General features: G+C 39.4%; 1 protein-coding gene across 1 annotated transcript in view; it reads left to right on the top strand.

Moving 5' to 3' along the window:
• LOC129245306 (tyrosine-protein kinase Dnt) overlaps positions 1–25294 on the top strand; it is a 113070-nt gene that overhangs the window by 46667 nt on the left and 41109 nt on the right. The window contains exons 2-6 of the mRNA XM_054883387.1: positions 2482–2609; positions 2924–3161; positions 3320–3488; positions 3603–3763; positions 5077–5225. Coding sequence (XP_054739362.1) covers positions 2482–2609; positions 2924–3161; positions 3320–3488; positions 3603–3763; positions 5077–5225 — 845 coding nt within the window. The remainder of the gene's footprint in view (positions 1–2481; positions 2610–2923; positions 3162–3319; positions 3489–3602; positions 3764–5076; positions 5226–25294) is intronic.

The raw sequence follows: 25294 nt of genomic DNA, 5'->3' as shown, positions 1-25294 counted from the left end.
GGTAGTGCCCAAGAAGGAAAATCCGAGTATTGAATACCAAATGACAGAAAAGTTGTTTATATTAGCGGTCGCCCCACGGCAGGCCTCTGACAAAACTATCTGCCAATCGGAGGCGGAATGCAACTGTAGCTCCCTTCATTTATAGAAAAATATCAAGACGCACACCACAAATTGAAGGAGGAGCTCGGCCAAGCATCCGACAAAGGGTGTAAGCGCCTATTATAGCAATGTCGAGTTCAATGCACCTATTGCTCTAGTGCTTCATGACTTTAATGAGATATAAAACTCCACTTGGTTTGATTTTGCATTTTCAACAATTTTTTTTTTTTTTTTGTTGAATGCATAATTTTAGTCGCTAATACATTTATAAATTTATTGAGCAAGTTGTATTTTACGCTTAGTTCTTTTGTTTATTAATTTCAAAAAATTGTATTACGATGCTCGTTTGAAAAGTCCATGCAAAATAAAAACTACTTTATTAACGGTCAACCTCGTTCAACACTTTTCTAGTTTGTTGGTCTCTTCTGAATAATAGGATTTGTCCAAGTCTGAAAAAAAGCGATTCTTTTCTGCAATCGTTTCGGCGTGTGAATATAATTTCGCCAACCATTTCTTCAAATTGGTGAGTGATCGGTTGGAGGTAAATCTGGAGAATACGTGAGATTCAAATGAGTTGGAACCATATTTCCGTTAATTGTGTGACACTGCTGCTGAGGTATGAAATTCCACACACGAAATTCTTTTACGTCCATTTACGTCCATTTTCTTGAAAATCACTCGACATACTCGATGTCAAGGAATGCCAAACACAAAGAAATAGACTGATCTGGCGGAAACTTGGTGTGTGCTCTTCCAGGAGATGCTATTACTAAACATGACCTCGATATGCACCAATAGTGCCATCTCTCTGACTTTGCTCGGACTTTTCACACGACCCTAGTAGTAAGTTAATTGCAGCAGTAAAACTTTTTTGATTTTAAGTGTAATAAATAAATAAATAAACAAATAAAAGGTGAGCCAATTGAGCTATTGGTTGCGCACCCCTCTTGTAGAGAACTAATTGCTTCGCTTGCTGGGTCAGGTCGTACAAATAAGCACAAATAATCCAGCTTTCGATGTGGTAACTGCTGTTCAAACCGCACCAATTACGAAAATGAAGACTTTGTGGCACTTACACCGTTTCACACATACAAATAGTTAAACTTTGAAGTATTTACTAATATTAAATACGCGCGCAATGGTTATCCTTCCGAAAAGGTAATAAAAAATGAAGCCAAAATAATTTTTTGTAATAACTAATGTGGAAAAATTAATTACTTATACAGAGAAAACTGCCCAGAATCACCTTATTGTTGCGCTTCATAACATAAAATATAAACACCCTTTTTAATATTAATCGAGAGTTTACATTTGTGTTCAAACACACACAAAGAAAAGTGCGAGCTGATAAGTAACCACAATATTAAACGTTTGCACTCGCTTCAATAGTTATACAACAAGAAAGGGACGGAGTGAGAACCAACCAACCACCGCCATTCAACATTTCCAAAACTCTATAGAAATGTAAGCACGCTAAGCTGCATATGTATGTATGTATGTACGAGCATATATTTACAAACAGTTGATCCCTTTCATATTTTGCACATTCAAGGCAATTTATTTCCCTTTACCCCATTTCGAAGCGGAATCGTTTTTTATATATCACTACAAATGGGAATACGCATATCCGTGGGAGTTTGTGTGTGTGTGTGGCTGTGTGCATTTGAGAAGCTTTGGCAAGAAATCGCTACCTGAATAGAGTTCACAAAAATGGCATAAAAAGTGAAAAGGCAGAAATAGGTAATATAAGCACTTGCCAAATATGATACAACAACAACTGCGCTCCCTTTGCGCTGCTAAAAGGTGCGTAAAAGTGCCGTTTTTTCTTGATTTTTTTTTGCAGGGCACGCTACACTCAAATAGAGCCACTAGCATACTAATCATAAATTGGGATGTTTTATTTTTCACCCCTAGCCGATATGACTTTTCCATTAAATGCGGTAACTTGCGCCAAGGTAGACAATTTTACCAGGGTTGTGTGCAGTTGTCAGAAATTCATTTTCAAGTACAAAGCAATGAAATTTGATTGCGCGATGATGAAGGTGTCACATTCAAAGGGCAAATAATTTTTCCAATTTTTCCAAGTTTTTTTTTTTACAGTAATACTCACACTTTTTTTAACGAGCGCAAGATCAAAGCCGAAAAAATTGTGTGTGCATTAGTTGTTCGAGTGTAGCAACTCCAGGGGTTGCTGTTGCTATCTTGGTAGTGTTGGTTACAGTTGATTCAAAAAAAAGGGGGAAAAAGACCAGAAAATTTCTTTGAAAATTGATACAATAGTAAATTACGTTTTAATATCCAACATGCGAGCAAACATATTTTATATAACTGTTTTCCCCCTCTTTTCTTATTTCTTTTCAACTCGCCCACATTGGTGTTCAGGCCTGGAAGCGGACTTGTTCTACGTGCACGAGGGTGCCATCAACACATACGCCATGCATTTTACGGTGCCGGTGCCAGCAGATGTACATGATTTAGAGTTCTCGTGGCAGAGTTTGACCACGTACCCGGTAAGTACATGTAACAGCGGACCTTCCTTCCTACCGCCTGTGTTCTTGACGGGCATTTTTTCTGCCATGCTCTTTGCGCACGAGTATGTGTGTGTCACTCTGTGTGACCCCAACGAGCATGGCAGTGCCACCACTTATGCAGCACTCAAAATCTAATTTGCACTCCATTAACCTTCTCGTCAACATGAAACAACTCGCGCTCGAATACATATGTGCATTCAACAACAATAACAACAAATCGTATTACACGACCACCCAACCACCACCACCACCACCAACTATAAATGCATGTGAAATGTTTTTGGCGCTTGCAGCTGCCCTATACTATCACGATCGACTATGAGCACGACCAGACCGCGTTAGCAGCGCCCACGCTAAGCATACCCGACAAGGGATATGTGCCTCAGAAAATTGAAACGTTTCTGGTGCATTTGCCGTGCACGGGGAATGGCAATATGGAGGTACCGCTTGTCGTCAATATGTTGGTGAGCGGTCCGCCGCGCACTAATGACACCAAATTGCATTTTAAACGGAATAAAATCTGCCTCAAAGGTAAGCGCCATCCAGCTCGGCTAATTCATTTACATCTACCTCGCCATGTATTCATCCCAACCCATTCCCATGTAATTTTTGCTTTTGGCATCATTGCATTTTCAAACGGGCATTCGCCATTTTCTCTACTCTTTGCGTCTTCTTCTTCCGTCTTCTAGGTTTATTTCCCGCCCCGAATCAGTCAGCAGCGCCCGCTCAAGCGCCCTCGCCGGGTCATGCGTTGCTGGGTGCCGCGGCCTGTGCATTAGGCCTGGTGCTGGTTGTTGGGCTGATTGCGTCGGCTATGTATGTGCGCGCACGCAAGCAGATACGTCAGGACTCATTGCAGTAAGTATTTTGAGAGAGAATTAAATGAAGAAGTTAAAGTGCATTTATTCTATGAAATTTTATGCCTCTTTTGACCTTTACCTCTTCTCCTTATTTCATTCTTTGTTATTTTAGTACCAGCTTCACCACCGCCGCTTACGGCAGCCATCAGAACGTTTTCATACGCTTGGATCCTTTGGGACGTCCACCCAGCGCGAACAGTGGTTCCTACGCGACTATCGCCAGCCTGAATAAGTACCCTTCGGAGTCGAAGAAATCTTGCAACATATTTGACAGTAAGTATTGTTAAAGTCTACAGAACTTAACCCCATTGAGTCAAACAGAAATTGGCATTATTTAATTTTTGAAGGGAATTTGATGTAATCCTAATGATTTTGTCTTTGTAGTTCTTACCATAGGAGACACTTTGATTCACGTTCCACGTAGGAGGGAGAAAATTGGAATCCCCCTGACTACCTGCGGTCTGCTCCTGGAAAGATGGGCATCGCGCAAACTCAGCGAGCGCTGGGAAAATGCACAAACGTGCAAAGTCGCGAAATCCTTCTGGCCACGTGTGGACCGAAGGCGCTCGGGTGAGCTTCTGAGGCTGACAAAATATCAGCTCTCCAATCTAGTGGGTTCTCTCACAGGACACAATGCGCGAGGAATGCATGCTGTGAGACTTGGAATCATCTCGAGTCCTTTCTGTGCTGGATGTATGGAGGATGAGGTGGAATCATCTCAGCACCTTCTCCTTAGCTGCCCTGCCCTGGCGGGGCTAAGATTCAGGCATCTTGGCTCTTACTTCTTTGCCACGCCTGCTGAGATAGCTGGCGCTGACATTAAAAATCTGATGAGTTTCATCAGCAGCATTAAGCGGTTGACGCAAACATAGTCATCGTTCATAATCCGCACGCTCCTAACCTTCCCATCACCACCTCTCCCCGCCCTCTCCCTGCACCTCATCGGTCCTTCCCCCTCTCCTCACTTACTTGACAATGGTATCACAAAGGACGAATTTCTCTTCGTCCAAGTGTGCCCACTCCCTGGGCAACCATACTAACCTAACCTAACCTAACGTAGTGGACGTTTGGACATCGACCAATATTTTTGGCAGTTTGGCGATTTAAAGCCCCTCTGAGATCAAGATATCGATTTGTCCATTTCGCGATCTGTTAACTCTTTCTGCTTTCCATTTTTATTAGAAATAAGAATTTTTGGACCAAAGACAATGAATACTTAAAAAACGACACCTTTTCACAGCTTTAATGCGCAAATAATGTAACTGTGTGACTCTATTCAAGGGAACCAATAAATCAAGCACAATTACAACTGTTGCAAAATTATTTCTAAATTATTATTATATGTACATACATAAGTATGTCTGTGCCACAAACTACACCGCACCTCAACATAAGCATTTTTCTTGGCATTTTTTCATATCTAGTATAGTAACAACTTTAAATTATCGATTTCTCTTCGCCATATTTGAAATTGGGTCGGTTGCCGTGTGCCGCCAAACCACAAATATGCACAAATGCATGTACATGAAATAAACGAGTAAGAAATACCAAATATTAACAACAGTTTGCTTTGATTTTCTTTGCAGGATTTCGCAGTTCGACGCCAACACCCTCCCCCTATGCGACCGCCTTACTACCCGTGGGCAGCGATCAAATGGCTGATACAATTTACTCTAAGCCGGAATCGATTTGTCCCTCGAGAATATCCTATTATGCCTCGTCGCAGCTAACGCAGGTATGTAGTCACAAGAGCACACATACACACATATACCTACATATGCACAAGTGTTTGCATATAAACCAAGCGCTTCCATATTTAATATGTAGCCAGTTCATGCCACAAATACCTCAGCGCCACACCAACAACCCCATAGAGAAAATGAGTAACTTCATAAAATCTTAGTTTTAATTTTGAAATGTTTATACGTACTTTGCACCCCAGCAACCTCCAGCCAATTTCTGTATGTACGTACACTCCACCGCCTGCTGGTAATTTCTTATTAGCGACAAATCCCATGAAACGGTACTCCAAACACGAAAAAGCGCTTTACAGCATTGAGCGATTTTTCTCGTTTTATGTCGGCAGCACGTGTTCACATGACGACAACAATAACAATGCAACACCAACAACATTCCAACAATAAAAACAACGATTACGTGTACATGGCAATGACGAATTCAAAAATCGCAATTATTTTGTAATTTTTTATTTCGCTTATTTGCCATGCAACAGCACCAGCAGCAACTTGCAACCGCAAGCAATTGGTTTTTATGTGAGTTTACAAATGAAATGCATTAGAAAATGTAAAATTGGTGTCAGTTCGAGGGTGAATGACAAAAATTGTAAAACCAAATTCCAACGACATCATCTTTTCAGATAAAAGTGGAAATAATAAAAAACTTGTGTATGCCGCCGCTTTGATAAGCAAATATCCATGCACTTAGAGAGTGTGCGAACTGTAAAAGGCATTAATAAATATGAACATTATCTTTACCACATGCCAACCCCCACTCCGCTGAGCTTTAAAATGAACTGGTGGCACGTAGCAGGGCGACAGGTGCACAGTGGGTTAGTGTCCAATAAATTCTACAAATATAGAAGTAACTTTTATTTGGCACATGAAATTATGAAAATAAGTAAAGCAATACCTCAGCAGATCCCATTGCGGAACTCATTTTTGAATCACAAATAAATATCCGAAATGTCGAAACTCACTTCAACCTCTTAGACCGCATTTCGGAGGAAACAGACCAATACGAAAGGAAAGAGTCTGATGCAAGACTTGGGGAATCAAGTCCAAGAACACATACCGCGCTGGATTTCCTCTTATCACAAGCTGAGCCGAAGACTTAAGCAGATATTAACAACAGGTAGATTTATCTGTGGCCATTATTCGAAGAGCAAAGAACACGTAAAATACTAAAGACCACTCCCGGCAATACTAATGGATAACTGATATACTGTCGGATCTCTGATGAAGATCCTCTATAAAAGCAATATGAGGATATGAGGTGGTACGTGACTACCATTCGGAAGTGCGTAGGTTAGGTTAGGTAGTGCTGGCTGATCTGTAAAAAGATCTCACTTAGGCCCCTTGGGGGCTTGTGTTGTCAGTGCTATGTATTTCAGAGTCGAAGATATTATTTTATATAATTTATAATGCACGTCTTCGCGAGTTTTAAAAACCCGTTCAGCCTTTTGTCAGCAATATCTTTCCAGGAAGAAAAATATGTCGAGTCCTACAGAGAGCAGAACAGTGGCAAAGTAGGTGTTCCAAAGTTCCCCTAGTGTTCACTTCATTGCAGTTTTTCCTAGACAGTGATAGCATAAAGTTTGCAGTTTTGGTATTCCAAGTCCTTAGCATTATTTTGACACTTTTGTATGAGGTTGAGTGTTCCTATATCAACTGCGTTTCTAGAGCTAGTTCCTCATTTAGTTCCGCTTTCAGAATGGTGGGTATATGTCTGATGCATAAAATTGCGGTAAGCGAATTTGTACTTGCCTTAGCGCACTCATCAGCTCACTCATTTCGTTCAAATTCTTTGTGTCCTGGTATCCAGTAGATAATGACCTGCCCCTTTCCACAGAGTTCATCTATTTTAGACCTGCATTGTTGAACACATACCGGACTATTGCAAGGTTCGTACGTACCCATGGAAGTGCGTAGATTCAGCGAAATTATTTCCCATGCACGAAATACCAAAACGAAAGAAAGATGTTTCTAATAGCGGTCGGTGCTCAGCAGACAATGGCAAGCCGCCGAGTGTATTTCTGCCATGAAAAAGCTCCTCATAAAAAATCACTTCTTCTTCTTAATTGGCGCTATAACCGCTTACGCGATTTTGGCCGAGTTCAACAAAATGCGCCAGTCGGCCATCCTCCTCCTCTCCTACCACCAGCTGGTGCCGCATCGAATACTTTCAGGGCCAGAGCGTTTGCTGATTCTTTATTCGCTGCGCCATGTCTATGTCGCCGTAAAGCTCATACAGCTCATCGTTCCATCGCCTGCGATATTCGCCGTCGCCAAAGTGCCAAAAAACTATTCGCAGTTTGAAAAAATATACATACGTCCCTCCTTTAGTGGAACAACATCACGGCGCATGCCACATAAGATGGAGGAACTCGTCCAAACAACCAAATGCCAAATACGGTCAACTTTATTGATGTGGAAGACGTAGAATACCTTCAGCACTTCCGGATAGTTAAGGCACAATCTCGTTAAAGCAACTACTAGCATTTTCCCATATGGAGATATGGGAACGTGGATCGCAGTGTACAGCAGCCACATTGTATACACTTTCTAAACGCAAGCTGCTCTGTCCTAACCGATGCTAATATCCGACGAAATTGAAGTTCATATACAAATGGCTTGAAATATCGTAAGCATAGCCATATAGGGATCAATTTTCTTTTAAAAATAAAAGACAACCCAAATGTCGTATTTATTTTTATTTACTTGTTCATGTAAATTTTCCTTGACTTTTTGGCACAATTCGTGCTGTATAATATTTATAACCTTGATTTGATTGATTTCATTCTTCAGCTCTAGAGTTGTTCCGGGCTTACCTGTATTAGCATAGACTATAATCTTCGTTTGGCCCTCGAGAAGAAAGTACAATGTTGTCAAAAAAGAAAGATCCCGGCGGTCACTTAACTTCGTTGTTTTCTAAGGTAATAAATTCTTTGAACTTCGTTCGCAATAGCGCACTTGTTTCATGAGTTGTTTTCAAGTGGCACAGTCTTGTTACAGCCACATATTGCCCAAGTTCATGTAATCTAATTCAGATCATAAAAGTTTGTTCAAATGCCGTCCGCGCCGATGACGAGGGTGTCGTCACCTGATGCACACTTTGTTCCACAGCAGCAATAACGACCTAATGACCTGCACGAGAACGCATGGGTACCAGTATCATCAAATTTCATCATCAAAATGCATAACGCGCATTTCGTGATTTTTTCGGTCAATTTAATCGTCCAAATGTGCGTACAATCGGAAAAATTGTGCAAAAGTTAGAACAAACCGGGTCTGTAGGAGATGTGAATACACCAGTGCATGCTCGTACAGCTCGTACTGCAGAAAATATTGCTGCTGTTCGCGATAGTGCGGTTGAAGAGCCGTCCACTTCAATTATGCCTCAGCGTCATCGAAAATTTGGACCATCGGATGTAGGTGTGCCGCCGATACCGCGGCGGTCATTTGACCAATATTTTATTCCATACGTCATTGAGACATACCAATATTATCATAATAAAGAGAAGTGATAATAATTTCCTAAAAAAATTGTATTTTATTCAAAATCAACACCGGCCCTTAAAACTTAACCGCCCTTTAAATTCACAACAAAAGAGAAGTACCCCAAACATTCTTCTCCCTAGGCCCTCCAATGAATGGAGCTAACAAATTCTTCTTCAGTGTCCAGTTAATGTTCTTCATTTCATAAATACTATATTTGGGGGTCAGTGTGAAAGAAAGCAGTGAATCTCTCTTGCCAATAAGTTGTAGTTTGGGCTACGTATGCAATTCAGTAGTAAAGTTCTCCATTGACGAACAAAACTATCACTCTACAAGGCTCTCATCATGAAGTGTTCGAGAGAAAGATTCTACGAAAGTTTTTTGGCGCCTTACCTTTTAGGGACGGCGAATATCGTAGGTGACGGAACAATGAGCTGTATGAGATTTATGACGACATAAACTTAGCGCAGGGAATAAAGATCTAGCGGCTGCGTTGCTGGCTCATGTCGTCCGAATGGATACAAATGCTTCGAAAGTATTCCATGCGGTACCAGCTAGTGGTAGCAGAGGAAGAAGAAGACCTCCTCTACGTTGGAAAGATCAGGTGGAGAAGAACTTGGCTTCTCTTGGTGCCGTTTAGCACGGGAATAAACGACTGGCGCGTTTTATTAAACTCGGTCGAAATCACGTAAGCGGTTATCGCCCCAATCAAGAAGAAAGAGTGTGAAAGTAAATCCATAATTTGCTTACAAGCGATTAAAACATAAAGCGCTCCTCGCTTAGAGAGATATTTTTACTGACAACAAAAGTCGCCCAAATTTACGAAAGATTTTCTCTAATATCTTTCCGGTACATTCTCTTGCCTTCCTTCATCTTCTCTATATGCACTTCTTAACGTTCACTTTTGCCACATTTTCAACTTCGGCATAGGCCCACTGTACTATGTACTTCTAAAGAAAAACGCACCCAAGGGAAGTACAAACGTTTAACAGATGAAAAGCTTCTTTCACTGTAGCCGACGTTTTACCTTTTCAACTTCCTCAGCTGTTGGCTGCCACTAAAAAGAAGGACAACTAACCGGCATTCATTTACATTTGCTTGCCTGTATGTGGCTGTGGGTGTGCATTAGAGTTTGAAACAAACATCCATGGCGCAGAAGGGCTGAATTACCAGTGAATTATTGTGTGCATGTGTACCGGGCGCATTTAGATAAGCAGCTGCTGCTGCAGCAAAAGGAAAAGCCAAAGCGAGTGATGATGCTGACAGCAGCGTTCAACCACAACCACAGCGTGCCAACGCTAACAGCACAGCGCTGGGACCTGGCCCATTTAGAGAAAAGGGCTACGGCTACTGTTCTGGGAACGGATCCAAAATATAAAGCATAAACGAAAACGTTTTGTGGTTAGCAGCGTCACGCCAACAACATTTCTCCATCTGCTACTAAAGCAATACCTACTACTATATTTTGTACTATTAGTTGTGGTTGTTACTGTATGCATATGTATGTGTATATGCATGTGCGTAAGTAACTGCCGTTGGCAAACGTCATGACAAAGTATGAGACGATTATATTTTTAATTTACATTGCAATGTGCCACAGAGCAACCAACAATGAACGACATACTTTCTAACCAATCTACCAACACACACACACACACTCATGGGGCAAGGCATTTACAAGTACATATGTATATTTATAGGTGTGGGATTATATGCACACCCACTTGTCATTTGCCACAAACGACACATAAATGTTGTGGCAAGCATAAAGAGACGTGTATTTGGGGCAAGCAACTAAGCATGTTGCATCGCCGTTGCTTTTGTTACTAAGGTTACGTTTACTGTTGCTGTTGATGTTGCTGCAAGTGAAAGTTGTTGCAGCTGATAAGTCCCACAACTGGCAGTTAACCCTTTTCTTTCTTCCTTCCGCTCCGCTCTAACCAACACAGATGCAACCAGTATTTTCAGCTATTGGAGCGTAAACAAGAACATTTACTACTTATATGCGTTGTATTTACATATATCTGTTAGTGTGTGTGTGTATAGTGCAGGCTACACATGATGTCCTGCGTGTTGCACGTTCGCAAAAACGAAACAAAAAACACCGTTTTCAGATATTAAGAACTAGCGTGCTGCTGCTGCTGTTGATGTTGCAACATTGTAAGAATACAAAGTGGCTTAGATAATCGCTGAAATTTGCTTGAAAATTAGTTAAATTTGTGGATAAAATAAGATGATGCTTTGTGGTGCAAGGCTAAAAACTTCAACATGCAGAGTTTTTTAATGAGAGGATTTTAAAGAAAAGCATAAATAAATAAAAATAAGGAAGTAACGGCATATGTTTAACAATTATGCCCATTCCCTTTAAAGCATTTCACTAAACGATAGACTTTTTTATTACAAGTGAATGTAACAAAAATAATAAAATTGCCCAGCACGCTTCTGTTAGGTGTTTGGCCAAGCTCCTCCTCATATTTTGGGTGTGCGTCTTGATGTTGTTCCAAAAATGGAAGGATCTATTGTTTTAAGGCGACTCCGAATGGCAAATATTTTTTATGAGGAGCTTTTTCATGGCAGAGGTTTACACTCGCAGATTTGTCATTGCCTGCCGAGGTGCGACCGCTTTTAAAAAAACTATTTCTATTATTTGATGTTAATGCACTGAGACTCGAACCTACGTTCTCTCTGAATCCCGAATGGTAGTCACGTACCAACCCATTCGGCGACAGCGGCCGAAAGGCTCTATACCTTTAATGTGAAATTTTTGTTTTATTAGAATTGGCTTTAGTATTTTAGTTCTCATTCCTCGCTTGTTTAAAATTTTATTTAGAACGTAGAATAAACATTTACGTATGACTGCAATTTCTGCTCTTCTGGGACAATCGTAGATCACACTGCGCAACAATTTGTGGGTCGTTGTCCGGATACACAATGCTTACAACTCAGGACCCTACTTACAGATTAATTGTAGTAAGATTTTATCTGAGGGGGTAGTGAAATTTTATGGCAAATAATTTTCTGGATATATTAAGCCTGTAGAGACCTCCAAAATTACATTTTATTCGGGCTTTCTAAAAAGGGATAAAAGGACGTTCTTCCGAGAGAATTAATGGATTGAAATGTTCTACAAATGTGTTCCTCTTCAAATTTTACTACATTAACCTTGCTAACAACAACAACACCTTAACAACATGCGCTGCTCTGAATGCCGTTTTGCACTTACGTCAATTTTACGCTATTTCTATCACTGCCCAAATTGCAATCAGGTTACACAAGGTTGACCTCGGGAAGAAAATTCTCAAGGGACATGATAGAATTTTTAGGCAGTTAACACCGTATTTCTCTAAACTTCGTACAGTTCTCTCTATCCGCAAACTGGAGTTCGAGCAATTTTTCAAAGTAGGCAGGATTGGAACGAAGGGAAAATCTTACGGCTCTAAGATGGAATCGGGAGTCTTCTCTAAATCAGCCAATTTTTTTATTTCCTTAAAAACCAATAATGCTAGAGTTTTTCAGGCAGTCGTCTTTGCAACCTTGCAGACTAGCAAATTGTTTAGGGAACGTGGGAGCGAGGAGACATTGACATTATTTCCGATAGTCAAGCCGCGATCAAGGCTTTGACGATGCCATGGTGCAGATCCAAAGTAGTCAATTCCTTTAGCTCCAGGACATATGAACGTAGAGGGAAGTGAATTTGCTGATGAGCTTGCAAGAAAGTGGTCGACTCAATTGGTCTCAGAGATTTCATGCCCGGTTATCGGCATCCCCCTGACTGTTGTTTAAGAGAAATTGCACAACTTTTTTCTCTGAAAAGCGCAGAAGGCATGGAGCTCCATTTGTTCATGAACTAATTGAAATTATTGCGTCCCTAAAAATGCTGTTGCACAGTGTTATTAGAAAATAATCTCATATCTATGGCTTGAAAGATGGAGAGAGTTCCATCTATGCTTGACATAACAGAACTTCTTCTATAGCATTTTAGAAATATCTGTGAAGTACAATTTCAGCCGCGGAACGCGCAGAAGTCAAGAAACTTTATTTCGAATCGGCCGAAGATACCGCACTCGTCCAACACAAGAAGATGTGCAAGAGCGTTTCAACTGTGTACCAACCTCAAGGAATGCGTATCACGCGGAGTTTGGAGAACATGGAAAATGTTTGGGAAGGCATCCTTGAGATCCGTGGTGCCTCCTTTCGCCATAATTCGTCACAATTGAACAACCTGAAAAGCACTTGTTAACTTTTTGTCAATTGGTTAAAAGTGTATTGCCTCATCGCTGGAAATGTAGAAATGTTCTCTCGGTGACTCATCTCCAAAAGCCACGATTTCGACTGACCTCTGCGCTTGCCCGAGCAAACGGAGCCGGACTTTTTCCTGAGGGGCTATTTAAAGAAAGGAATACATTCGCGAGGAAACTGACGACCCATCCTCAGAAATACTCTCAAATGTTGTGAAAAATACAGAAAAGGGATCCCAAACATGCGCCAGTGGAAATGGTGACCATCTTCTCGATATTGTTATGTTAATAAATTGTACTATAAGATGAGTATTCTCTGAGATGCCTTTCCTGTTTTTCTCTTTTAATTTAGATTTACAGCTCTTAGGGCGCACTAATGAGCTGAGGCTAGCTAACTGCTTTTAAATTTCTTTGTGGCTCGAAAAACTTTCGTAAATAGTCGCTCTTAGTGCCCATTTACACGAGGAGACATCTGGAAGGGAGACACTGGAAATTCTCTTTTCATGTCTCATTCGCGGCCACACGGGCAAATTTGTTTTCGGCAACATTTTGACATTTAATGCTTTAGCATCGTCTGGTTTGGATGTATTCTCGCACGCGCTTACATGTAAAGCGGAAAACGTTCGTCAACAATTTCTTAAATATATGAATGAAAAATGCAAACTGGTTAAATAATAAATAATTTGTTGTTTTTTATTTAAATATATTTATAAATTATTGTACTTGAATAAAAAAAATTAAATTAAAAATACTTCATACATAAATAATTAACTTAAAATTAACTTGAGTATCTAGAAATGCGGGGAAAATTAGAATTCAACAAAAACATGCCCCATAATATATTTTAAATTATACCTACTTTACTAGCAAAAATAATCGTGCATTTCCCAAGCAGTGTTCGGATGTTTGTCATCTTTGTTATCTTCCGTTTGCTTGAAAACCTACACATAACTCAGAACCTTCTCCCACAAAAGAAGAAAACAAATGAAGCAACTGTCAAAAATTGCTTTAAGATTGGAAATACGAATAAGAAGAGCAAAGCGTGTCGCCAGTACAGGAGACAAATTCCCTTCTCTCTTCCGCGGCCGTCCTTCACCACCGCACAAAATGTTTCCCTTCCAGATGTCTCCTCGTGTAAATGGGCACTTAGAGATGAAAATTTGAAGTAATGCCTGGTTGTAGTATGCACGCAGTTTACGCTTTTAATTTCATAAGCCATTTGGAAAATTCAAATGTGTGCTATGCGAATACATGGTACATACTTACGGTACATACATACGATTCGACGATTCTCCATAACAATTTTCTTCACTTTCCCAAGATTTTCATTGGTTGTTGATGTGCTGGGGCGTCCAGAGCGAGCGTCGTCATTCACATTTTATCGATATTCTGTAAAAAGCGTGTACCATTTGTAAAAATCTTTTCGACTTAGAGTTCTCTCACTATATATAGTACCTATATCAACATTTGAACTGTTTTTGAGCAATTAATTCCATTTTTTACACAAAACTTGATGCAATTTCCTTCCTCGATTTTTTTTCGATAGCAGAAAATCGCCGAATACGCAAAACACTTGTATATATGCCTCTCGCCAACAATCTAAACATACTATATTGCTCAACCGTGAAAAAAACTTCGAGACGAGTGTACCAACGTAAAAAAAATAATCGAAAGTCGAATGTATGTAACCCGCGAAATTTTAAAATGCCCCTTATTTTTTGAAAACACCTCGTATATAACTCTCATTTTCATTTACTTCAGCTCATAACATACTTATGTTTACAAAAATAACAAAAAAAAACTTATTTTTACATTTGTGCATGTTGGCGGTTATTTAATCCCATTAGCTCATCGGCATTTTCACCTTCCTAACTGAACAATTGGTCATTAGCCGTACTTGATGGATAAAGTGAACAAAGGAACAGAAATCTGGGTTTTGATACTAGTATTAAAAGAGTGTTACAAAAACTGAGTTGACGCATTTTTTGAACAAAATAATGTAGAGAACAGCTTAAGGAAAGTTCGGCTCTTTTTTGGTCACAATAGAACTAAAATTTACTGGCCGAAACCGCAGCTCAGTCATTTTGTAGATAAAAGTATCAATAAATAATAATAACATATCTCTAGATAATAGATATTCACCCAAGCTTTATTAAACAAAAATTTTGCCACTATTTTTTTTTTTTGGAAATTAACAAATTGAATACAAACATATATTAATTTTAAAAAATATGAAAGGCAAAATTCGCTTTAATCCAATATTATTTTTATATTCCGTTCCCATCTAATTTGAAACAAAAATTCTAATTAATAGCAAAAATTAATTAGAGATTAAAATATAGGTACCAAACAGAATATGTGTGGCAGAATGAACAAAGATTTACATAATTAAAATTATTTCTGTATGACCTTGCCACCAGGTGAAAATGTTAAATAATATGATAGTAAAGCCGAGTTAAATATTAGGATGTGGGTATTGCACAATTTATGATTGAGAACATTAAAATTAAATAGTATTTTTTTAATGGGGTTTGCCACTTATTCTTTAAATAAAAAATTATTGAAAATGCCATAAAGTATGTATATACATTAACTCTAGATCATTAAACTAAATCAGTGTTACTCTGTCACAAACCTTTCCTCTCACAGGCTACACATTAAAAACAAATAATTTTTTATATTTCATTTTTTTATTTGAAACAAATAAGTGTAAATAAGAGAAGTATCATATTATATATTATATACGAGGTGTGTTCAAAAAGTATCGCGAATTTTGTGTTTTTTCAAAATATATTTATCTATTCATTAATATCTATTTTGTCCCCTTCAAAGTAGTCCCCATGCGATTATTATGCACTGCCAATGTTTTTTCCAATCTTCGAGGCACTTCAAAAAAGCATTTTTTTATCTTGTTCAGTTCCTTCTTCGATGCCGTCTTTCTCACGCCAATCGTAGCGTAGCGTCTTCCTTTCATGGGCCTCTTCACTTTCGGGAACAAGAAAAAGTCACAGGGGGCCAGATCTGGGGAATACGGTGGATGTGGCATCATTAGTGTGTTGTTTTTGGCCAAAAAGTCGCGCACAAGCAACGATGTGTGAGCAGGGGCGTTATCGTGATGTAAGAGCCAATTTTTGTTCTTCCACAAATCCCGGCGTTTCTGCCGGATTACTTCGCGCAAATTGCGCATAACTTGCAAGTAATATTCCTTATTGACCGTTTTACCCTGTTACGCCAGTTTTGGTAAGAATTTTGCGGCGACCCGTCTCATGCCCAAATCATTGAAAAAAATCGATTGTCGCGAGCCAATCGTTATGTCTAGGGCCTCAGCAACTTCTCTCTTTTCACTTCATCAATTCTTTCGTCTGTTGTTGAAGTGCTCGGGCGTACGGCACGATTTTCATCGTTCACATCTTCTCGGCCTTCTGAGAACATTTTGTACCACCGATAAACGTTGCTTTGGTCCCAAGTAGCTCCTCCGTATGACACAGTCAACATTCTCAATGCAGCCGCGCACTTAATTTCGTTTTTCACACAAAATTTGATCCATCTTTTTGAATAGGTAAAAATCGAAGACGAGCCGGAGCACATGCAAGCAAAGCAGCTGTCAACAATTAACTGAACATTCAAAATGGCCGAACTCGTCGGCATGAGTGAGAGACATATCGCCACAAAAAAATCGAAATTCGAATATACGTAACCTGTGAAAATTCGAAATTCGCGATACTTTTTGAACACACCTGGTATAGGGAAATTGTGCGATTTCCCTTCCATAAATTAAATATTATGTATTAAATGCATAAAGAATTTCATTTCATGCGTAGGCAAAGCCGTGGACACCAACTAGTAAATTTTATAGTTTTGCCAGAGTCACCCTAATGTAAACTTACGTTACGTTGTAAACCAACGCGAATCTGGCGTTTCACTCTGATCAATTCACTCATTTCACATTCATCGCCCATTCAATTAAGTGGATTACAGAAACTAAAAAAATAATTATAATATTTTTACAAAAGCATTTTCAATTAGCTCAAAAGCATTTCCATTTGAAACTGCCTACTTTGCTTATCTATCGTCGAACACAACGCCACAGCATTGTAATTAACACCGACCAATCTGCACATCCAAGCAATCAAGCTCGTGAAAAAATCAAAGTCGGTTTGAAATTTAATTTTTGTTTGCTTGTTGCTATTTATGGCAATCATGTGAAGCAAAGCAGCAGCAGCAGCGCACGAGAATGTGTCACACTGTTTAATTTGGCATTTCGAAATTTGTTGCAACTCATGAACAGGATAATAACATTTAGCCATGGAGTAGGGAGTAAATGAGCGAATGACTGAATGAGTGAATGCATGAAACACTGAATGTGCGCTTGTTTGTCTGCTTTTACAACACTCACGGGCAGGGAAGGGGTGAGTGCCTCAATGATGAGCATAGCGACACATAGCGACGTGTTTACTTAATGTTGTTTATATTTGTTTAGACTCCAATTTCAACCCTTGTTATTATTGCCGTATGCCGCCATGCCAAAAACACAGCAACAAAGCAAAACAACAAAAACATGTATGAGGTGAAAAAAACAGCAGTGGAATTTTAGACGTGGCAGTGGTATGCCGCCATTTGAATGCCCGGCGATCAACTCATCAGCCACGATATCTCTTAGCAACAGCAAAGGCGAACAACAACAACAGCAGTGCAGCATCTAGCTGATGGCGGCAGGCGTATGGTGCTGATGCTGGCTGGCAACTGACTGGTGCGAGTGAGTTGGGGGCAGCGTTGCACAGAATGGCAAATCCGGGAGTTAACTGCGACCCACTTGTTATTGTTGGATGAGTAAATCGAGCAACGACGGCTCAGTGTTTTTGCATTCCAAAGCTTTCAAACGCGCATACTTAGGCATGGAGAAACGCACACACATACATTCAGTCATTTATTCGGTCATTCGTGCACTCATTTACTCATTCAAATCCACCCAAACGGCGGTGAAACACTTGGCAGTCAACCGCTCGGAAGCGAATTAAATGAATTTCAGCTAAAGCCAGTAAAGTGCAGAGTGGCAAGCGGGACGATTTGGTAGAGTCATGCTGCACATACACGCACTCACAAATTGAGCTTTAGGGGCTGTGGGTTAGTGGGTTTGCAGAGTTCGAAATTAGAGAAAACAGTAATGTAGTACATAATTGTTCTTTTTGAGCAATACAAATAAACGCGTGTGTGGTTGTGTGTATATGTACGCCCAGCTACTGCCATTATGCAGCCAACTTGTTCAAATACCACCCTCCCACCGTCCTCCCCCATTCACATTTATATTGGTACGCAGCATGCGTTCGGCACTTGTTATTCTCCCCATTAACTCACATCGTTTATTTTCTATTAAATCAGTCCATAAACGTTGGCAATTGCTTTAATGGCAACCAGGAGTTTATCGCCAAGCTTTCAAAGCAACAGCAATCCGGGGAATACCAAAACACACAAAGCTCAAACACGGCTTTGGGCAAATAGAAGCAACTGCAACTACAACAAGACGCCAGCAGTGTCATTAGTTAGTTAGTATTCGTAGCTCTCTTACCTTCCCTCTCCCTTCTCCCACTTTTTCACTGTGTGCCCCTTACTGTCTTTGCGGCTCATTTAAAGATACCAACAGTCGGAAACGAACATACGTCCTAGTAAACAAAGAAACAAGCAAGCACATGCATACATATGCACATACGTAGATACAAGAACAATAGAAGCAGCAACAATCAAAACAATGATTGCACTACCAGAAAGAATAGAAACCATTGTTATGCCAAGTGATACTGGAGCCATAACTATGGTATCAGCTGCGGGAAGTACCATGAACCCCCAAGTAAAAGTAAAGTTTTGTCTCGTCGATTCTGTAGGGCGTGCAAGGGATGTGGGCAACATTGCCATTTGTTGGTTGATCTCTAAACTCTTGTGTGCCATGTTTTGACGCTGCATCTGTTGAAACATGACTTTCAGGTTGTTAGGCAACACTTACAAATTATTGCCACAAGCTACAGAAATTCAATTTCGAAATTTTGGACTGGACCAGTGTTGCCAATTGATGTGAAGATATACAGTAAAAAACTAAGGCAACGCAACAAAGAAATTGCGAATTTGTGAAAACCAGATTTCGACCTCAAACAAATCAATGAAATCATATAAACTTCGTAGGTCAAGAAGATTCGCTAGTTTCTTCTCTCCTTTGAAAAGCAACATTAGTTATTAATTCAGATCTTTCTAAACTCGATCCCTACAATATACAGGGTTGTCGCATAAGCAAAAAAAACTAAAAAAAGAAAAATCAAAAAATAGTTAGCAAAAAAATTTTCAGCCGGCCTTTATCGGGGTATTAACCGGTAGAGTTTGGAATCGATCTTTCGTTATGTTAGACTATCTGCTGAGTCTATTCAGTTATATAATTCTAAGAATATTATACTTTTTTGGAAAGCGAAAAAGACATACTAGTTTTTGAGAAAATTTGCAAAATAGTTTTCATAAAATGACGGGGCGTAAAAACACGTAGTGAAAAATCTTAAATTCGCAATTTTAACACACAGCCATTTTTAACTGCCGATGCTTAGTTCAAATTTTATGAATGAGTTTACTGACGTTTAACTAAAAGCAGAAAAAGGGACACTTGAACTGACATTTCAAAAAAGTGAACATACAAGCAAACAAAAATACATTTTTTATAATAGTTTTTAAAATCGAATATCTCAAAAACCAGAAATTATCTAACTAATAATGCCCTTAAGTACCTACGACGAGTTTCCCGTAACCCTGCCTGTATCGGCAGACGTCATTACTTTCATAATAAAATCATGGGCGCTAAATGAAAGAATCGTGACCATAGCTCTTGAGCTCCATTAAAAGTTTCTCATGCCATCTTAATTTTGTTCAACAGCATTCATGATGTTTCATCAAAAACGAAGATTTGTCGTGTTTAAAGATATGTAGTGCAATTTTTATTCTCAAGGCTGACATTATGGGCTTCAAAGTTATACCTATCAACACTGACCCGAATACTCTCTACATGATGACAGCTACTGTCCTTGTTCCCCACTAAGTCCACCTCGAAACTGATTTTGCCTATTTTCAACAACAGCAATCCCATTACTAATAATAATATGATAAGTTTCGTTAAGATATATTTTATGACTTTATAATCAAGTTATTCACTGCAAAGTTTGATAACGTACCCTTTTTTAACGAGGTGTAAAAGTAATCGACAGCCTTAGTCAGTGTAGAACTTTAACGCCGGTAAAAGCACCTCAAGTTCGACCGCTCATCTTACAGGGATACCGGAAGCAGTCGTGAGCAATAAGCTCAATCGTCAGTTACATTTGTCTGCTGTTAGCCTTGCTGCATTTTATCAATACGGCAGTTGTTCTTGCTCCTGCGTCTAGCATCATTCCTCTGCGTCCGATCAATGTTGCGAAATTCCTCGATAATTTGTATTGCAAAAGCTTGCAGCACCCTCCACTTTTCATCTAACTCAAGCGTTTATGGGACTAGATTATTGTGCGTTAAAAACACACCATTTTTGTTTGCCAAGTGCTTACTGGATCCTTAGCGAACCTAATGCAATGAAAGGCCACATGTTCGACCGTCTCCCCTTCGTCCAAGCATTGTGGGTAATAAGTCTAGGCGATGCATATATTTTTGGAAGCATCCAAGTCCACTGAAAAGCTGCGTCAGAAAGAAATCAACGTATCCATGTTTCGACAGACCTACTCGTTAATCCCTGGGTTTAATCTGTGCGTTCACCAGCCATTTTCATTGTCATTCAGCTATCGAGGGAGATCTTTCTGCTTGTTTGAGTTCCTCTGTCGGTTTGGTATCTAGCGAGTAGTACAACCTCTTCTGTATATTTGCCCGGATGTTTATAGGCATTTTGCTAGCTATGACGCAGATTGCATCGCACGACACCGTTCTAAAGGCACCTGTGGTTCTCAACGCACTTATTCTACTGACCTGCAGTACTTCTTTAATGCTCTAGCCCTTTTATGCGCCAGCCCCGATTGGAGAGGCACTATTATAGAGTACGTCACAGGGAAAACAAATGTTTCTCCTGACACCCCTATGTTTGGCAGAATGTCAATAAGGGTGTTGCTAACCTTTGTCGCCTTCACACTAACAGCTGCAAGATGTTCCCTGAATGTTAGTCTGGAATCAATGTACATGCCAAGATATTTCATAGACTTCTGGGATTCTATATAACTTAGTCACCAACTGATATTGACAGCTTTTCTTTCTGCTTGCGCCTACAGATCAGCCCCAATTCTGTTTTTTAGGCAGCTAGTTCCAAGCTGGCGCTATTCAACCACCTTTGTATTCGTCACCTACACATCGCCTTAGTGATAGATATACCTATATGAAGATAGATCTTTTGTACCCAGTAATAAATCTTTCAGCCTACTAATATACAATGCCAGATTTGATAGGCGAATTCTTAAGGCTTAAGAGTTCAGTTATACAAGAGTCGAGTTGTTTTAATATCTGTCCGATTAAGATTTACACTAAATATACTCACCCATGTAATTAACCTTAAGAGAAAGCCGATAACTATATCGATAGACCGACCTAGCCAAGGCACAAGAGGGCGGAGACAATTAGGGCTGGTTTATGATTTTGATTATTCACTCCTTAACTTTATCCTTATTTAGTATGCGAGTATAATAGCATTGCAATTCTGAGCGAAGAAAAACCGCGTGTTAGAATCTATCTCTCAAAACAGTAAAAGGAATCCACAAAACGGGGAAAGAAAAATATTTAAATATAATACGGAGTTGCATTCCGGTACATGGAACTGGCTGCCAAGGGAATGTTCAACTGTTCTAGATCTTTACTTTAGCAAGTTAGACTCTCACCAATCCAGAATTAGCCCTGACATGCTCAACATATGTAGGTACTCCGCATGACTAACCTTCCAGAAGAGGGACAGTCATTTGAGCGGTTATATAATTGTCAATGTTGATGGAAATGTTCGGCAATTCTCAGAGCAAGGTTTCTATCACATACTTAATGCCAATGGGAAAACTTGCTAGAAACGGTTTTGTACGTGGGACTTTGCGTCTTCCTCTAACTTATGGATTTTGCCGACAAATAAAATATATAGCCATACTACTCACTCTAATGCTTATTTGTGGTCAACGATGAAATAAAAATTTACCATGTGCGAGAAATCACAATTGATGTAGGTTTTAGTCACAGTTGACTAATCAAACTTGGTGTAAATATCCCTCAGAAATAAATAACAATAGAACAGTTATATTTTTCCACCGTATTTTCTTAATAATAATAGCTTTATATTTTAAGCCCTGGCATTATTGGTTTCACTCTCCCATATATGTAAAATCTTGGAATGTACTATAAAAGAAAGAGATGGTGTAGTCTCTTTTGCACTAGTGAAACCATTTGCATCCCAATATATATTAGTAAACAAATTTTTTAAGTATTAGTTTGACACGCCTACTTTAACCCACTCATTAATGCCTCCCTCCCTTTAGTCACACCTTGGGAAAGCAGCCTGTTTCCTAGGTCTACCATCAGATGAGATTGTTGAAGTAGCCTTAGAGATACTTGAAAGTGCTCTCATTTTCCTAAATTTCTTAATGCACAGTTACATATTTCTTCTATTTTTTTCTCTCTTACGAACGATAAGTAATTTTTCTTCACCGCCTAAGGAAATATCGTATTTTTTGAAAATTGTAGATGGGTGAAAACTGAAAGAAGTGCGTGGTTATTTTTTAATTTTGCGCGCTTTCAATATCAGCCTATTTTGGCTTCAAATATTTCAATTTCCACTCAGGCCATCGTATACACAAACGGACCTGCATACATGGCTAGATCGATAGAAATATTTTCACTTACTATCTCTATTCCCTTATGCTGTTTTGAAGTGCTTTTTTGTAAACAAAGTTATAAAGAAGAAAGAGTGTTTTATTAGCAAGTTGGCAACTCGGCCGATATGTGACTCCTTTCACTTAGATACCAATAAAGCAATTCCAAGAACATAAAAGAGAAGCAACAATCAAAAGTAACAAACAGTAAAATGCCATAACACATCAGTTTGCTAATATTCGTACAAGTATATGAAACTACAAATAGTAAGTATAGGGTATTACAATAGGGACAAAGTGTCATGTTTACAAGGTACAAGCAGAACAGTTTCTTCTCCTTGATTAGCACCATAACTGTTTAAGCGATTGTGCCCGAATTTAACAAAGCGCGCCAGTCATGTCTTTCTCATTTTAACCGGCGCCAGTTGGAAGCACCAAGTGAAGCCATGTCTTTCTCCACCTGATCTTTCCAACACAGAGCAGACCTTCCTCGTCCTCTGTTACCACCAGCTGGTACGGCTTTAAATACTTTCACAGCCGGAGCGACATGACCCAGCCAACGAAGCTGCTGGATCTTAAATCGCTGCAGCAGAACAGTTTATGTCTCTCCAAATATGGAGACTTCTTACTTCTTAGTTACTTCTTTAGTTAATTTGATATTTTAAGTGAGTCAATCCAGACGCTTTCACAAAATTTGCGACATTGTGAAAGACTCCCATTTATGTGAACGGCGGGGGGCATCGACTAATTGAATCATTTTTAACTGAAGTACTTTCGACTACGATGTTTTTGGTACTTCAAAGAGTGTCTACGGTTCTCAGGCTAAGAAGCATTCAATAGTTAATAAGTAGACTCGAATTTATCCACTAAACTGCGTTTCCAAACTGAAGCACAAGGAAAAAAAGGTTCAATTGTGAAATGGCTCAAAAAACGTACTGATTTTTCACAATTTATGTGTTAGCGGTCTTGTGAAATTTATCCCGACATTTTTTATATAGGTGAAAATACAGCGTTCCAAATCAGCGCAATTTTTGAGCTTCTTCATACTCGCTCTTTATTCTACTAAAATTCATTGGGTTATAAATAAAACTGCATGCTTGCGATTTTTCGGTACAAGTTTCTTTAATTCTTTTTTATATTTGCACAAAGTTTGAAACTTGGATTTATAAGAATTTTTAATTTATCAGAATTCAAATACAATATATTTTCATAAAAATGATTAATATTATTTAATTATTCTCAAATCTTGTCGATGAGTCCCTGTGCAAAAGTTACGAAACGCACTTATTGCGACCGATTTAAACGATTTAAAGCTTACACCCCCCACTCAGTAGTAAAATTTCTTAATTTCGAAGCATTGCCCGTTCACGAGTTGTCATAGAGCTCATAAAAAGTTCAAGGGCTTGTACTTAAATACAAAATTGTTATGTCCCTATTTAAAAACCCGTTAAAAGCTAACTTTGTCGCAAATCTTCGATATCACCACAAAGTACACCTCGGAGGCATACATACGCAAGGTGAGGCATAGCAGACGGGTGAATAGTGTTTATCAAAGAAAACTACCATTGAATGCTAAAAGTTACATATAAGGATACAAACACAAGTGCACATGTTTGTTTGTATGTACTCATATACAGTTGCATACGGTGGAGTTGGAAATTTATGGGACACTGGATTAATGTTGGTACTTGATATATCATAGCTGCTGTCTGCATATACGTATTCTCATTTACTTAAGCTCCACGCCAGGCATTCCCCATGAAATAGACGCGCTGCAGAACTAATGGGTTTCATTGCCACTAGTCAGCGCATAGTTGGTGCTGGGGTATGTGGCTGCCGAAGGATGCTTGTGAGACGAGTGAGTACAACTTGCAAATTAATTTTATGAGCCAGCGAAACAAAGTGCCAACCACTTAAACTGTGCACTTCCTTTCTTGAATGGGCGAAGTAAAACGGTGTATGGTAGGTATGCCTGCCCCAAAACTCCTGCTGCCCATTAACCACTACATGCATACGCGTACTTGTGTTAAATGTCGAAGAAATAACAGGTGCGCTAATTAAAAATGTTGTCGCCTCATTAAAGAAATTTGTAAATCAACCTGAATGGCATAACAGGATATCGAGTGGCCTGATGCTTTGTTGACTGCTTGGGATGCGTTGGGATCGCTGGAGGGATACAAAGCAGTGGTACGAGTTTAAGTGGCAAAGGAATTAAGCATTAAAGCAAGCAATAACTAAACTAAATAACGGTACATTCTCACGTTGTCTACGCAGTAAAATTCAAGCAGCTGAGGCACCTGCAAAATTGTTGTAAGGGGGACCGAAAGTGAGGAAACAATCTCCTTGCGAGCGAAGCATAATAATTTTCCTTGTGTTGCGTTGTGAAAAATCATAGCAAGAAACAAAAGAACGTTTTTTTTTGCATATACGAACGCTCATAATTCGTTCATAAATTCTCCCGCCTACTGCTGCCAGACGTCATGGTTG

The sequence above is a fragment of the Anastrepha obliqua genome, chromosome 4 (genome assembly GCF_027943255.1).
Source record: "Anastrepha obliqua isolate idAnaObli1 chromosome 4, idAnaObli1_1.0, whole genome shotgun sequence".
NCBI lineage: Eukaryota > Metazoa > Arthropoda > Insecta > Diptera > Tephritidae > Anastrepha > Anastrepha obliqua.
The sequence above is the reverse complement of the archived record's forward strand: the minus strand, read 5'-3'. Positions and strand labels throughout refer to the sequence as shown.